The sequence below is a fragment of the Cyprinus carpio genome, chromosome A8, assembly GCF_018340385.1.
Source record: "Cyprinus carpio isolate SPL01 chromosome A8, ASM1834038v1, whole genome shotgun sequence".
Taxonomy (NCBI): domain Eukaryota; kingdom Metazoa; phylum Chordata; class Actinopteri; order Cypriniformes; family Cyprinidae; genus Cyprinus; species Cyprinus carpio.
This window is the reverse complement of record NC_056579.1, coordinates 12,927,095-12,944,914: the sequence shown is the minus strand read 5'-3', so window position 1 is coordinate 12,944,914 and position 17,820 is coordinate 12,927,095. Positions and strand designations below refer to the sequence as shown.

Sequence of the window (17,820 nt, the reverse complement as noted above, 5' to 3'; positions counted from 1 at the left end):
ATCAATAAATCAATCAATCAATAAAATAAAATAAAATAATAAATATAAACATAGAAGACATTTCTCAGACAGGGGAGCAAAGGTAAAATCCATTGTGTTGGGATCAGTCTGAAGAATAAAAAATCCACAGAAACTACTTATTATTTAGCATTTAAATTTTATTATTTTATAGACTTTATAATTCAGAGACTGTAAAATTGCCATACTGAGAATTATTTAAATCACATTATAGCTTTAATTTCTGTGTTTAATAAATTACAGTATTCGTGCAAGAATTCAGAACTCTTTTATATATTAAATGTGCCATTCACTAGGACAGTGCAACTGTAGGAGAGGATTTTTGATGCCATAGTAAAGGCAAGCAACTCAAATGGACAATTCTAATCCAAATGAATTCATTATTGCCTAATGTAAAGATAATGTCCTTGAGAATATTAGCCGCTCCTCCAATCACAGTGCTCCTAGTACTTCCACTTTAGGAAGATTTTATAACAGTTACAGAAACAGTCAAAGTCACAGAGGATTATCGCTGATAAAGATTGAGTTATTCTACAATTTCTCATAAGATGTGTTACATACAGTACATTTCATTTACAAGTGATTCATTTCAAATGATTGAGAGACAATATACTTAATAAAATGCCTATGTGTGAAACAAACATCCAAACTATAGTTTCTCTCTACATATTCTCTCAACAAACATGCACACTATTTACAATCTTGTGCTGGACATTTCATTTCTGCTCACATCACAGATAGCAGTATTATTACTAACTGATCTAAATCCGAGAGCTCAATGACAGTCTATAAAATTAAACTAAAGAAAGTTTTTGCTTGTTGCTTCCATTAAAAATATGGCACATTTAGTAAAACCTTCACTGACCTATATTCAATCATAAAAAAACCTTGGAGGATTACAGACGAATCTCTGTAACAAAACTCTCCTTTGTCTGAATCAAAAGAGTCACATTAAATATTAAGCTGGTGTGAATGACTGACCTTTTACAATTTCATGTTGTTTTAGAGCTACAAACCCCATGCATACCCTGAGGTCACAATGAGGTCAAAAGCTACTGTGAACATATTATAATTTCAACAGTAACATATTTATTATTAATAAAGTAGTCAAAGTAACGAAATGCTTGTAAAAATAAAAGAATACGATATTAAAATTCCAGAGCCCATAATAAAGTATCAGCTGTAAATAGGTTTCATTAAGTAAATCCAGCCGCAGAACAGCCACTTCCCTGTTTACTCCAAAGAATGGAACAGTCCGAGGTGTTTGAAACAGTCAAACCACAAAAGGAAATTTCTAACAGACAAAAAAAACCTTTCCAGTTCTCCTTATTGTGGGTATATATAGTGTATATATGGGAATCTGTGGGATCTCCTGCATAGATGTGTCTGTAGAGATCGTCTAATTGATCTCTTCAAGTGCAATGTTAAATTTGCCAAGCAGACATTTTGCTCTCTGAATGTCTTAAAGCTTGCATATCATTGCTCTCTTGTTGATTTTGATTGCTTCCATTGTCCTCATTTATAAGTCGCTTTGGATAAAAGCGTCTGCTAAATGTAAATGTATTTTCATTGTGTAGTTTCAGTTTGTTTTTCTGCCAGGCCATAAGCAATATAATGTTGAGTTGCCTTGGCAACTGAGCTGACAGCAGAATGCAGTACTGCTTTTGTCCAGCGGGGGCAGCACTGCATCTCTTATGAGCAGTGGACATCACAAAGAACAAATTGCAGCTACATTCAATTACCATGGCAACACAAAAGAGAGCTCAGCACCAGGGCAACCGGTTGCATTATATTTCTCATGATGATTGCTTTTCAGGGAATATAAACTCCCACAGAACACTTACTGGGCATATTAAAGCTTAATTGGACCTCTAGGTCAAAGGTCACTTACTAGTGACCTCTTATCGCCTAGGTAAATTAGATTGAGGGTAGTTTTGTTGGCATGTAGTGCAGTCAGACATCTCTTTGTCATAGAGATGAAAGATTGGGTAGAGGGCAGGGCTTAGGCAACTGTGTATGCGGTGATTGACAGCTAAGACTCATGAGGGCTGGGGAGTCTCTCCAGGATCCAAGTGCTCACCTCCTTTAAGACAGACTCAACTGTTTCAGGTAAGTCATGATGTAGGGCATGGTAAGCTTTTTCATACACCTGTTTGTCACAAAAACACACAGATCTGTGGGTTAGGAAGGAATACACTGTACAAAATTATTGTAATATTAACTGTTAAAGACAGTAAAAATACTACAGTTAATAACTTGTTAAAACAGGACGTTCCCTTAGTACATACAGGGAAAAACAGTTTCATGTAACTTACATTTCATGTAATTTTACAGTAAAATACTGTTAAATGTATTTTGGAAGTGTTTGTTACTATATGTTAAAGGTACAAAACATTTTAGTAGCAGAGTGGTCTATATAATTCACAGAAAAGTGCTGATGGATTTAACGTTACTTGTTTAAAATATGTCATTTTTTGTTGTTGTTATTTTGTAATTTATGATTTTAAACTGCAGTTTGTTCCGTATATACTGTATATTTACATTGTTTACTGTATTTTTACAGAATTATTCCAGCAACCACAGCTGCTGGCTTTTCCTGTAAAAATGACAGGATTTCTTTCTTTCTTTCTTTCTGTCTTTCTTTCTTTCTTTTACAGTGTATGCATGAATATTGGTGGGGGTCTATTACATGTGTTTTTATTCAGAGTACTGCATGAATGTGCATCTGGATCAGGTTATCCTGTGATCTCCAGGACATCTACTGGCACAACAACAGCTCAGATCATATTCACAAGTCAAGCCTTGAGTTCATATCTCACCCAAAAATAAAAATGCTGTCATCATTTACTCACCGTCATGTTTTTCCAAACCTGTATGACTTCTGCAGGACACAAAAGACATTTTGAAGAATGTTTCAGCAATTTTTGTTTATCAGATTCTTACTAGGCATACTAGAAACTTGCAGGCAGGTGTGTTGAGGCAAGTTGGAGCTAAACTCTGCAGGACGGTGACCCTTCAGGACTGAGTTTGGACACCCCTTATATAATGAAAGTCAACAGGGTCCAAAACAACTTTGGACCTCAATGATTTTCATTGCATGGACCCAAAAACAAACAAACACTGAAACATTTTTCAAAATATATTCTTTTGTGTTCCAGAAAAGAAGAAAGTCATACAGTTTTGGATTGAGCAAATGCTGACAGAATGCTAATTTTTGCATTTTTTGTCCCATGTTTATGCATGTTTGATTCACCTTCAGTTTTTTATCACTACTCTTGGTCTCATTATACATTAGATGAGAGCCTCCGATGTCACAAAGCTTGTCGGCGTCGCCATGGAGAATAAAGAAGGGCCATGTAATGTTGGGTAACTCTCTCTTGATGCGAGCTGCCGCATCCATCAGCTGCACTCCGAACGAGACACGCAGCCCTCCGTGATAATTTAGTTTATCTGTGTCATATGCCTCCACCTAATGGACATATGGAGATTATGTAGGATTACAAACATGATCCTAATAAGTAAATCTTTGCTTAAGACAACACTCAGTAAACAGGGTAAAATAAACCTGAGGTTTTGAACAATTACAATTAAATCTGTTTGACTGTAAGATGTTTATTTTGTCTACTATGGCTGAATAAATGGGACCAGCTGTTTCTGTGGACATAGTGTTTCAGGGCCAAGATATGAAGAAAATTACATTCATATGTTATCACTAGGTATATGCTTTACTCTGAAAGAGTAAGTTTAATGTATAACTACTGTTTTAACAGCAAACACAAACAACGCTGCCAGATTGTCTATTTAGGCCTATTCAAACACTAATTGTCATTGTGAAATTTACGCATATATACATTGCCTGACTTCTACAGAAGACCTTTGACATACATTCCTGTACCTGTTTGGGATCCCGTGAGATCCATTTTGATTCGATTGAACCAAGAGAGAGATTGGGAGTCAAGCGGTTTAGAATTTTTGCCAGGAAAACCTGCAAAGAAACCAAAAACCCACAAACACTGACAATTTACTACAGAGAACTGAACATTTCTGTTGAATCAGTTACTGAATGACGGAATTTACATATTTGTTTATTTAATTTACACATTTAAAAAACATTAAAGAAACATTCTCAAATTTACAAATTAAACAGCTAACAAAAATAACAATGTTCACATATTGGATAAACAGGCAGTAGCCCTGGACTTAATCCACACCTTAAATGTATGAATGTTATTGCTTTAGATAAAATACTGATCCATAAATGGCATTTCATACAGTACAGCCTCATGTTTCAGTTGTGGTGGATATTAAAGGGGTTCTATTATGCTTTTTCACTTTTTGAAGTTTAGTCAGTGTGTATGTTTGGGCATAAAAAAGTTACAAAGTTACAAATCTCAAAGTCCAATCCAAAGGGCTCCCCGATTGCCCGCAATTAATATAGGCTTACAGTATAAATACTTAGTGATATAACTGTGAGAGAAAGTACTGAAATATATATTTTCATTCCATTTCGTATTTATTCCACTCTGATATGTCTTGCAATATCAGTGCGTGCAAAGGATCCTGTTCAATATCCTCGGGCTCTGAAACCAGCTCAAATTGATATGGTAATATTGACACCATCCTTAACTATGCCAGAGCAGACTGAACTTGCTGCTTTGGCAAGGGGTGACGCAGTACTGAAACACTGTCTAAGTTGTTCGCCAATCACAATGCACTGAGACAGCTAACCAATCACTTCACATTTTGTTTTTCGGAAGGCAGGCCTTCATCAAACCCGAAACTAATCAAGCTGCTAGTCCCTATAGCATGTTCTGTGACTTCTTACCTTGAAAGGTGTTGCAGATTCAGCATTCATTTGGACCATGGGGGCTATGAGAACCACACCTGCAAAATCCTGCGGCCTCTCACATGCGGTCAGAATGGAAATGCCCCCTCCCTGTAGTAAAACAAGACTGCTTTGTTAAGACAAATAATTATTATATTAATTGTGATTACTTTCTATTAACACAAGAGTTTTCAAACTAGGGTACAGGAATGTATTTTATGATATTATGGTTTAATTCTGCTTTGTTAAGACAAATCATAAATTATTAGATTAACTGTGATTATTTTATTTTATTGACATCCTTAGTTTTTAACAATAAGAAAAAAAAAACTGCATATAGTTTTGTCAGGGGGGACATGATATTATATTTACATTTAACAGTACTCTAAAAGTTGTTCACTGTAAATATAATATAAAGGCCAATTATTTAATTTTGTAAACAGCATGTTGTTTTTATAACATCATGCTTCATTTTTGGGTTTTGTATACATTGAAATATATAGCTGTCTTTATATTTTAGGAAGGGCATTCATTGCAAGCTGAACATCATATTTTGGTGTCCTTTGTATCAAAAAGTTTACAAACCCTGCATTAATATTCTGTTGGTTAAACACTGGATGAAAAATAATCTACAATACTCTTAATTTGACAATAAACATGTTTTCCATCCTCACATGAGTATATATGAGTGAGAAACCCCTAATCTGTAATTTTCTGATGCTCTGCTCCTCTGGTTTCTTTATCTTGTTTCTATTACTATCCTATCTATGAATATTCATGAGTAGAGGCCAGGATTCAAAAGAGGTGGAGAGATTAAAGAACAGTTCCCACCACATTTCTAAGAGACTCCAATTACGCACACACACAAACACTTAGAGCAGACATACAAACCCAAACACACACTCAGCTGAGACACACTTCAAATGCACACTAACTCTAGAAGCTTCATCAAGAAAATAGGTGGTCTGCTTTGATTTGATTATATAAGGTAATTGCTTTTTAATTTGCAATTTTTACATCCCTGGGAGTAACTGGGAATAAAGTTTCAAACGCACAACCTACACACAGATAATTACACTTACATAAGCTTGCATCTGTACGTGCCTTTCCTTCATACACACACAGAGATCATTATATGATACTGATTGTTTTCATCTGTAAACATGTGACAGGAAAGCAAATGTTTATTCAGCCAGTAGCTTCAGTTCCTCAGGTCTCAGGAAGTGATAATTACAAGGATACATATTCCCACGACTGGAAGTAACAAGACAAACCTAACTGGAAATTTCTTTTACAGGAAGCATTGTGTAAAAACATTTCATTTTCCATATTTCTTATTAAAGACTGTATTTATATAAGGACCAAACAGCCTGGTATTACATAAGATACTTAATTAGAGAGTGGAACTGTATATAAAGGATTTCTTCACCAGGACACCTGTGCGGTGGGATATTTATACCATACAACTATCTCAGAAAAATCCCAACTTTGCGATAGTGATGTTCCACAGAAATACAGTGCAGACACATCCAGACACATTTCTAGTCTTTAGGGTCCATGAAGCTTTTTGAGTATGCAGCTGGAACTCTTGAGCAAAAAACAAAGGAAAAGAGCTTCCAGTTGGATTTTTTGTTTACATTCAGTCATGCAAATTTGGGTTTAACACATACTGAACACTGGAAATGCAACAAAGCAAAAGCAAATGGTCTTCCTGTGGCCTCCATCCCATGAGTCACAGACAGTTCAAAATAGTTTACTTTATCTTTTCCAACAGTTGTAAATAGCTTGGAATAGCTATTAAACAGAGCGTTAAATATTAGCATAGAAATTTTCCCTCCAAAAATATTAACATCTTCTGTGACTTGTCTGATTCTCAGAAAGAATTTTAATATAAATATAGGAAACATGTAAATATGAATGAGACATTTGCACACTTGTTGGTGGCTGCCAAAAACAGAGCTGCATGAAGGCATGAATTCAATACAACACAAATCAATATGTAAAATAAAATATTAAAATACCCCAAAATTTTGATCACATGCTTAACTATGCAAAAAGTTCCTGCTGGTTAGGGAAATACAAGTATGGTCTCTTTCTCTTACATTAACGTATATTCACTCTCACTCACAGTCATAGCTTTTACAATGAAAATGTAGGATTATTTGTCATCTAATCTTGAGAATCATTGTTCTTGGTGTGAACAGGCATATAAAAGGCATTTGACCTCTGTTTGCTTATGGAAAAACACAACAAACTGATTTCAAAATCTATTGACGGTGTCCTACCATTGAGTGTCCGATGATGAACACTGGCAGATTGGGGTACTGGCCCTTCATGATGTCAATGTGCTGGAGGACATCTCTGATGTAAATCTGAAAGTTTTTGATAGCCATCCTCTCACCTTCACTCTGGCCATGACCAACTGAGACAGAAAGAGAAAGAGAATTATACTCCAAACATTTGTTTACCCCAACTCGTGTCTTTGTATATGACCTTTCCTTTTAAACAGGAGTTAAAAGAGGACTGTCACTCACAACACCATGCCAACAGCTCACAAATAGCTAAGGAAATTTTGGCAAACAGCTGATATGTTATTTAGTCAAGAAAATTAACATAAAATGAATAATTGAACAAACAAATAGAACAGAACAGAACAGAACAGAATAGAATTGAAATTTCAAAAAGCATGTGGTATACAGACATACTGAAAGGTGAGACTGTATGTTAGAGGAGGAGGGAGACAGAAAGAAAGAAACAGATAGAGAGGGACTGATTGTAGGGGTTTCTGTTTGTTGTATTTCAACAGAACCAATTACTCACACCGAGACACCAGACAGTCAAATCACACACTCACACAACCCCAACTGCTCATCACAAGGCGGCTTGCTGTCTCTCTGTGTAAATCATTAGTTACAATGGAACTGCCATAAAACTGCTTTAACACCTGCTATTTTCTATATTCTCTACATGTTTCATTTAATTTTCTACATGTTCTTAACTCCATCCCCCACTCTAAACCCAGAATGTCCATGCCCACAACATCTGTTATTAATGACAGTAAAATGGGTGGAGGAATTACAAGGAATCATATGTGGGAGTAAATACATTTTTCACCCCACCCTCTCACAGCCTCATAAAGAGCATGCCCTCCTACACCACCCAAACACTGCTGCACTGTTGCTAACCCACAAATCTCTGTGTTAGGGATTTTAGCCTGTTGATTAGGAGTCTGCCACTCACCGTGATCGTGGGCGAACACCAGAATACCATGCTGGGTCAGGCTGTGAGCAATGTCAGCATAACCCCCACAGTGCTCTCCTGCTCCATGGGCAACAAACACCAGCGCCCTGGTGGAGGAAAACACAGATTATTGATTTGGGAAGGGAATTGTAAAGAACTGAACAAATCTGGTTCTGATTCCTTTTAACAATTCCAGTTCCTGAATGGTTTCATTAACAATTTATTTATTACTTATAAGAAAGAAATGAATGAAATTTTGTTTCCAAATAAGGAAATCATTTCAATACAACATACATTTACAACTGTGTATTTATACAGACTTTTCAAAGTCTATTTGACATAAAAGCAATCCTATTAAACAACAATACTAAACAAACCAAAATGTGGTAACATGTTTTATTTATTTATTTGCTAAAATACTACTGACAAAACTGTGCTAAAACTGTCAACTGTAACTACATGTTGTCATATGAACAACCTGTCAGTAACAACATAACAATCAAAAATAGTTCTGTGTTTCAATCCTCACTTGACTATTTTTGAGTCAATTGTCATTTCAGATTTGGGCATTTCGAATTGGGACTACATTGGTTTCTCTGAATGTTTTTGATTCTCTAAAAATAACCGAATAACTGGATTTATTCCTTCGGTAATTGATCTACACTGGTCCCATTGTCTCAACTATCTGACACAGACAACACTGAATTTTTATTTAACTGTTTACGATATAGCATAAATAAAACAAATAGCAAATGCGTAGTGTATAAGCTAAAGGTATCAGGCTAATCGGGTATCTGTATGCTATGCTTGTAAGTTGACTAAAACAGACATTAAAGGCCATTAATGTAGTTTAAAGACATATTATAACGTGATGTGATAGGAATTGTAATCAGGCACTAAAGAAAGTACCCATTAAAAGTTCTTTGAGCAAATGGGATTGCCTGAAGTCCTAATGGGGACCCGATTTCTCATGAAAACTAGTGCAGGAAACTTTGTCAAAAGGTTTTCGGTTTGCATTGGAAAATTCATGTGCAATTGTTAACAGAAGCGAAAGTCATTCGGTTCTAGTATTTTAAAACCGATATTACTGAGAACCGTTTCTCAACACATGCGAAATACAGACACACCCTACTAACAGTCTCCTACCAGAATAACAAGATGTGCTCATTAGTAGCATACACACTAAAACCCATAAAAAAATTAGGCAGAAGGAGACAGAAAAAGAGATATGGGGAATAGCTTTATTAGATCTAAACTTGTGCAGATTTGTTGACCTCAATGCAACCTCTAATCAGTAACAAAAAGAGTCATTGTAAATGTATAATGGGCTCACATGGTCTCAAAGGACCGAGAGTGTGCATCTTTACTTCTATTTGGAGAAACTGCTAATCGTTCTATCCATCTCTCTGTCATATACAGAAATGTATTTACTAAAAAGTCTCAATCTATGAGCTGGTAACCTGGTGTAAGAAAAAATGGAAGTGTTTGTGTGTGTGTTTGTGGTTATGATCATCCTTAGATCAAAAAGCTTTTGTCCTTAAACCCTGAGAATGGAGTTTGCGAGGCAGACAGAGAGACTACTGTGTGTGTTTTCTAGAGTGTGTGTGTGTGTGTGTGTGTGTGTGTGCGTGCATGTCTTTGGAATTACAAAAACAGATCTAAAGTATAGTTAAACTACAATGTAACAAGCATCAAGGGCAGAGTGGAGATAAACAGAACTGAAAAAACTGGCGCCTGTACAATCTGGGCTATACTTGTGAGGGACAAATTTGTGTGTTTAATTTGGAATTGCACTGACAGCTGTATAAATATCCATGTTTGGTAGTAGAATTCTTCTCCAAATGCCATTAGACACAAGAGAATGAACCATGCTGACCAGCATGACCCAATTTATCGGACTGTGTTTCAGTACTTTGCATGGGTTCAATTCCCAGATTATCTACTGAGCGATCTGTCAATCATTACTGGGGTCATACAATGGGCTACTGTGGTCTTTTCAACTTTCACCCACTTTCTGTTTCGCTGGCTGCATCTGGTGGCATCAGCACTGGACATGTGCAATGTAAGCGACTGTAAAAGGACATTGTGAGATGATGTCTGGGCTGTAAGCAAAGTAGTTCTGTTAAATGTTAAACCAAGCAGTGAAGTGGTGAACTCAGTGTAAACAGTTTGACTCTTCAGCTGCTCACGTCTGTCATGCCATTTCTTTTAAGTGGAAGTTCAACTTTCAGCAGACAACCTTACTACATTCATGTTTACTTTCAAAAGTAGGTTTGGGTTAGAAGTCGAGCGAGTGAGTGCTTGGGAGGTCCACAACCAATTTAAGAGAAAAAATTATTTTACAAAATGTACTTTCAGGACTGTCATTGGTAACATGTTCACTTAACATGTTAACATGTCAGATATTAATGAAATATGTTTAACGTAAAGATTTTTTGTACACATTTACCAAAATTGCTAGCATTACTATTTAATTCTGCTTTTAAAAAGACTGAAATTATGAAGATTAATTTTAGTGTATTGACAGTAAGAAATTGTTTTTCTGAATCTAGTTTTATGAAGTCAGAAGACAAAGACTGATTTTTACTTTTTTTGTAACAATTGTTATATTTTGTTTTATTATGATATCACCTTTATATTAGTAATAATACTTTTGGATTGTTTTATATATTAATATTTTCCTCATACAGTATAAACAGTTTTTTATACATAAAATATACACATGCCTTTATATTTTAGGAAGAAAAGGATCATATTTGGGTTTGAAAACCCCTGATTTAGACTATATAAAATATCTACACTAAACGTGTAATCTTGTCAGGTGGGATTCAAATTTGGGTTATTTGGGTTCATTCAGATAATGTTACATAACACTACTACAAAAAAAAAAAAAAAAAAAAAAAAAAAAAAAAACATACATATTGGATAAGTTTATTGTAGCAGGATGCATAGCATTCAGTAATTTCCATGTCCTACAGCCCTAAGCTGAGATGCTTCTAAACATCTAGTAAACATACCCACAGAACCTTCAAACGATCAAACACAGGCTAAATATTTCACCATAAATAGAATGACAGAGTGCAGCAGAGGGGATCCTGGTAGCGTTGCTTCAGATGTTTGATATAAACATGTCTGATGCCTGCATAACCTTCGTGTTAGCTGCTCTGAATCTTTCATATTCAGTTACATGGGAAGCTACATCTTCCATTTCCCAAAACAAAATATTTGTAGTTTTATGACAGATCACTGAAGATCACATGGTTTTGTGGTTTATCAATTTACTCTTATTATATACACACATGAACATGTACACACACACACACACACACTTGTCATATACACTGTAGTTGACAAGCATTAGAGATCAAATTAGTCTGAGAGAGGGGAAGAGGTGGTAACTATGGTAACGGCATGCTCTCCTGGGCCGCACTATGGCCACTTCAGGGTGAATAGTTGACGGAAAAATAACAGCTCTGTAACAGTATGCATAGAGAATTTGACATGCTTGACATGACACCCACACAAACACTGCCTATCTTACAGGGGTTTTTTTAAAGCTTACACACAGTTTTTTTTTTAACTATGGCTCCATTTCTGAAAACTCTACACACAAAACCACAAAACACACACACAACATGCAAACCATCACACGTATCTTGCAAAAGCAAACACTTCATTCAAAACTGTTTTAACTCTTCTAAAAATTGCATTTTTGCATATAGTAACTCTACACAAAAACATAAAATAATTAGCCACATACACGCTAAACTACACACAGATGTGAAAAATGTAAAACACTACTCTCGTGTGTCTTTCGCTTGTTCAGTGTGCAGTGGAGTGTACAGGGTTTTGTTACAGTACTCGCACATACATGCATATACACATACGCTGTATATACAGTATGTATGTACAACTGATGAAGTTTACAGTTATGCAACTGAACTAATCAATACTGAACTGACTTAAGCTGTATAATGACACTATTCACTTGTTAAAGTTGCTTTACAGCAACTCTAACAAGTGAGCATGATTTCACAACATGTTCCTGGATCAACATCCTTGTTGATCCTGGAACAACATTCCAATCAACCAATCAGATTTGAGATATAACTTTTCAGGAAATATCTGTTTTAGGCTTACAATCAGGGTTAGGTGCATTTAAACCATTGTTAATCAGCTATCATTTCCCACTGATTTTGGGAATAAATTATGTGTAGGGTTAGGTTTAGGGGTAAGGATTGGGTTAAGTCTATATTTTTGGACAATAATGTTGATCCAGGATTATCAAAAGATGTTGATCCAGGAAAAATGTCTTACTTGGCAAAATCACGGAGACCATATATATATATATATATATATAAAAATATATATATATATATATATATATATATATATATATATATATATATATTAATATATATATATATATATATATATATATATATATATATATATTGTGGAGGAGATTTCATTTTTATCTGAAATATTATTATTAGTAGGAGTAGTATTTGTTTACTGTACTAAAGAGTGTTCATTAGACTGTCTCTGAGTGCTTCAGTTCGGTCATCTATGCTTGAGTTTTTGATGAGCTGGGAGATAACAGGAAATCTGTTTATTATGTGTGTTTGTGTGCAAGACAAGTGTGAGATGAGAAATGCTATTTTATACCTAGCTTCTTAGAAGAGGCTTTGAAAAGAAACGTACATTCTATGAAAATAAAAAAGTTCATTATTTTGTGTATTTGGAGTAACAGAATATGTTGACATGCTTTAATGTCCAAAAAACACATTATTTTTCAAATACTGTACATTATTGTAGGTCCTCTATGCCCCACCTTTCTTAAACGCACCATTTTCTACAAAGTCCCTTCTTCTGACAAGCGCAGTCTGCTCTGATTGGTCAACAATTGGCCAGTGCATTGTGATTGGCCGAACACCACAAGCACTCGTCGGAAATGTAATGCCCCTTTCCATAATCGCGAGCTTCATCTTTCAAAATAAATGTTAAGACAGTTATTAATGTCCTTAGTTTTACCATCAGTTCAAGCCCGAAAGGGAAACAGAGTTGCGTGACAGACACAGTGATAAAGCATGTATGTGTTTGCAGTACACAAGCCACGGACGGTTAAGACAGCTGAACCAACCCAGCCACCCACACAACCCCCAAAACTCCCACACACACACACACAAACAAACACAAAAAACAAAAACAAAACATAGCAACAGCAAATACTTAAAATAATAACAAAACATAGGCTACTTACAGTAGCTGATTCAGAAGCGCCAGATTTGTAGCAAAGTCAGAATTACCTCCTCTCCTAGGTTCACAAAACGGTCGTCCATAAAATGTGTTGCTGTTCTGTTGTAAGTAATCTTAAAGATTTCTAAATGCATCTACTTTCGGAAGGCCAAATAATGTGCTTTTGCTTTCGCCTAGATACACACAGCATCTCCCTGACATGGCTGCTTCAAAACTAACTGCGGTTACTGAAACCATGCCTTCTTTCTTTGTGTGAACATTTGGGTGGCATTATGCAAATATTTCCACATAGTGACGTAGAGATGTGGGGGCATGTTTGAATGAACCGCTTAAGAGGGGCGTGGCAGAGTCTTAACTTTGATAAAGAATATCTCTTTGGATTTGAGACTTTAGTCTTTGCAACTTTACAGATCTTCTTCATGCAGAAGCAAGAGCTTATAACACTCCAAAGAGAAAGGAAAAATTGAAATTGCATCATATGACCCCTTTAAATACTTAGAAATGCATCTGGGGGACATAGTTGGACACCTTAAATGGACACATATCTTGAGTATCCATTATGATTGGATGAGATAGAAGAATCCTGATTTGATTGGGGTATAAATATTCATCAGTGCGCCATTTAAATGGCAGTGTTTCCCAAATGAAACAAAAAGAGCTGTTATTTTTAAATGACATGTGTAATGTAGAGAACTGTGTTTAGAGTTTTGCAAAAATTTGTTTTACAATAGCAAACTGAGTTTAAAGCATGTAATGTGCTTGTAGTTTTGCAGGCTTGGCCTAAAGATTAGGTATATAAGTGAATGGTTTCACCGAGTGGGCCTCAACTACCACTTTAAGTGTCTACGCAATTTTTAAAAACTGTAATGTAGATGGAAGCATCTGACAAACCCACTAAAAAATTTGACATTTTTAAATGACTAAGGAGAACCACAGCTGATGACACTATAGTAAAAAAAGTGTAGCAGATCTGTACTGTGAGAGTGTGTGTCTATGAGTGGACATAAAGGGGCCATGAGCAGGGGCTTTCTACTCATGAAAACCAAGACATTCCTTTCATCGTTCTCCGCATAGATACTGAGTGGACCCAGTTCTCATTCACTTTAACTTTTAGTAATTCAGGACAGAATATTGTAGTCATTTAACAAGATAATGTTTATAAGAAACTGGCTTTATATCACTTGAAAACTATTGTAAGTGAAAGCAGGCCCTGCCTGTAAGATATAAATTCTCTCAAAAATAAACGATTACTATGTTGGCTAATTTGCACAGCATGGGATGTCAACTGGGCAGCGCCCATGAGAAGCCGGATAGCTGAGTGTAAAATAAAACAGTTTTTTGTAGAAGATTGGTCACATCCAGCACATCCAGTGTGTTTCACAAACACATCTTTTAAAGAATCATTCAAAAAGACTCATCATACATCCAAATATGCCTACTTTCTCACTAAACAGACAAGTATTATGTCACAAATATTCTTGAAAAAGTAGGCAAAATGTACCCAGAGGACCTACTACTTCCGAAAATATCCAGACATGGACACTTTACTATCCCATGAGGCTTCAGAAGAGATGCTGTGAATCATGGCAGTGAAGCAATTTAGGATGCAGCATCAGCAAATGGAGATAACAATCTGAATCCTTCATTGAATTCTCTTAAGTTATCATTTTAAGTTTTGGGGAGGGTGTTTTTCATGAAATATAAATTAGAAACATTACTCACTTGTTCATACTGTATGACAAGATTAATTTTTTTATTAATTATTATTATAAATTATTTTTGTTTGTAATAAACATTAAAACATACTGCATTCTTTATTGAGTTTATATGTGGAATAATTTCTTAAGTAGTACATTTACATATTCCTAACTTTAAAAACAGGATTTTACAAGAAACTTCCCTCGTCTATTTCTTCACTCAGCTTAGACATCATGTGATGGACCAACAGTGTGCAAAAAAGACAAAAGAGAACCTCGCAGAAAACCGCAGATCGACCCACTGTTAACGTTTACCGCAAATATGAACCTGTTCTGTTATAGCCTTTGTAGTTATGAATGCGTGTCGCGTTTTAAAGTAATATAATAGAAAGTAATTGAAAGGCAGACTCTTCAAAGTGGGCTAAAAACAGGCTGCGTAAGGAAACATCCGCAAACAGCCTCTCGTCCTTCTCTACTGGAGGCTGCAACGGGAAGATCTTTCGCTTATCCCAAGAGGCCTGACCTGTGTCTGTTTTGCATATGAATGTCTCGCACTTACTTTGGCTGACTGTCGGGCTCCCAGTAACGGCAGAACAGGTGCAGTCCGTCGACGTTAACGATGTGCGGCAGGTCGGTGTAAGGGACACCTTGTGGTGACAGACGATTCCCCTCGGGTTCCGGCATGTCCCCGCAGAGAGCTGAGACTGAAATAAACAGACGGAGCGTTGTCAGAAGCTCGCTGCTGTACCAGTATGAAACAGCAGCGACTAACAGGCAGGTGGCTAGCATAGTATGCATTCCGGGAATTTCATTCATCTGGTTCAGCGCAACGTACAGCGACCGGCAGAATGTTTTAAATGACAGTCGCTTACGTCAGAGCGGACCGGAGAGAGATAACACTGTGACTGTCCTGAGCAGCATGTACACAAGCACGCGCGCGCCTTTAAACGGACCGATGATTCAAAGAGAGTCTATTGTCAGCGCATTGAGCAGTTTCCAACAGGCAGGAACAAAACGCGTGCACTGTGGGACTGTTTATGACTGTCAGCATGCCAAGTGGGAGACAGTGAGAGAAGCTGCCAATGCATCGACCTGCCAATTATTTGAGCCCAATCCTTTTATTTGGGTCGATAGAGAATCGAGGCCAGCACTGACTGATTTATTTAGACTGTTATAGGCACAGTTAAGCGGTCCATTCTCTCAATCCGGAGAAACACTGAATGACAGGACACACATTTAGATGTTTTCATGCATTAGCCTACATCTTACATAGTTCTCGACAAAAAGCTGTTTTTGTTTACGACAGATAAAGAATATTATGTTTGCATTACCAAAATGCAGAATTGATTATTAATTTTACACAATAATAACTAACAATTATTACACTGTAACAAAAATAAGAACGTTAATTGTCTATAATATTTTTTCATTGTCTATGTGTTTGTCTAACTGTTAAGTTTAAAATGCAATGCCTTTTTCAACTGAGAGTTAAAAAAATAATCCGTAAAAAAGCCAGCAAATCGATTATCGGTCTACAATCTATTAATGATAATTAACAATAGGCTATTTATTAAAGCCGTTTTATTTATGCAATGCTAATTGTCTTTTTTTTTAGATTTATTTTCACATGTCTATACTTCTTTAAAATGCTATGCATGGCTGACTAAGTGTCGGTATCCGTAAAAAATGTCACCAAACGGGTCTGCTTTTTAAGTGCCTTATTCGTTCTAGTTTTTATTATCTGTAGCCTACGCATAACAAAGATAGCCTAAATAGTCATACCTTAAAGAGTGAAGAACTATTAAATGATATAAAACAAATCTGATTTCTGTCCTTAATATGTAAACACGCCGTTTCTTTAAAGAACGTGAATTCCCGTGACTCGGTGCGCTTGTCTGGCTTATATGTCTGTAATCAGTGCTTGGCAAAGGTGATTCCCCATTATTTAGGCTAATACAGAATCATATTTACTACATATTAAACAACAACAAATTCAACCAACCACCTACCTGAACCTGCTACAGACTGAATGCTGGAGACAGAAATCAAGTCAACTTTTCGAGTCAGTGGTCCGGTATCGGAGCCGGTCGTTGACAGCGGCGCTCGGTCTGCTGCTGTTTCTCGCACTGGGCTCAGCTCTGATCCGCTCACACACAGATGCTGAGCGGCCGCCTGATGGGTGGAGAAAGATTGAAAGTGGAGCTGTGTGAGAAACCGCCAACACACACACACACACACACATACATACGGAACTCTCTCTCTCTCTCTCTCTCTCTCTCTCTCTCTCTCTCTCTCTCTCTCTCTCTCTCTCAATCAGATTCAAGTAGCTTTATTGGCATGGTAAAAAAAAGTATCTTTATATTGCCAAAGCATATAAATGTTTACATTTAACACAAAATATACATAAGGATAGAAGTATATAGCATATAGAGTCTATATATCTGTATACAGTAAAACGAAAGTACTAATAAAATTCTAATAAAGAGACGGGAGAAGGACTGGATCCTGTCATGTCAGTTTATGTGTGTTGTACAGTGTTTTCATCCGGATGTGACTTGTGGTTCTGTTCTAGGACTTGACGTATCTTGCAGCTTTGTCCTTTTGTTGTATCTGGTTGAAGTCTTTGTGCTGTTTTGTGAATTGGGGGAAGAATGTTTCCCTAATTTGTGTATAATTAGGGGATGTTGTTAAAAAGTGCAGTTCTGTTTCCACTTCATGTTGTGTGCGGTGTGGACACAATCTGTCTTCTTTTGGTAGCCAGGTCTGTCTGTGTCGCCTGTC

At 36.4% G+C, this 17,820-nt stretch overlaps 1 protein-coding gene across 2 annotated transcripts; it reads right to left on the bottom strand.

Annotated features, from left to right (window-relative positions):
- Positions 1-140: 140 nt before the first annotated feature.
- LOC109095269 (monoglyceride lipase-like) lies at positions 141-17,247 on the bottom strand. Of its 2 annotated transcripts, XM_019108961.2 has the most exons (8): positions 17,049-17,247; positions 15,599-15,743; positions 8,084-8,190; positions 7,129-7,265; positions 4,844-4,954; positions 3,914-4,003; positions 3,272-3,487; positions 141-2,167 (listed from the first exon to the last, which is right to left on the bottom strand). In XM_019108961.2, the coding sequence occupies exons 2-8, from the start codon at positions 15,721-15,723 to the stop codon at positions 2,051-2,053; spliced, it is 903 nt and encodes a 300-aa protein (XP_018964506.1). In that variant the 5' UTR covers positions 15,724-15,743; positions 17,049-17,247; the 3' UTR covers positions 141-2,050. The 2 variants fall into 2 exon arrangements, with proteins under 2 accessions (XP_018964506.1, XP_018964504.1); XM_019108959.2 differs by lacking the exon at positions 17,049-17,247 and having other exon boundaries at positions 15,599-16,355.
- Positions 17,248-17,820: the final 573 nt, after the last annotated feature.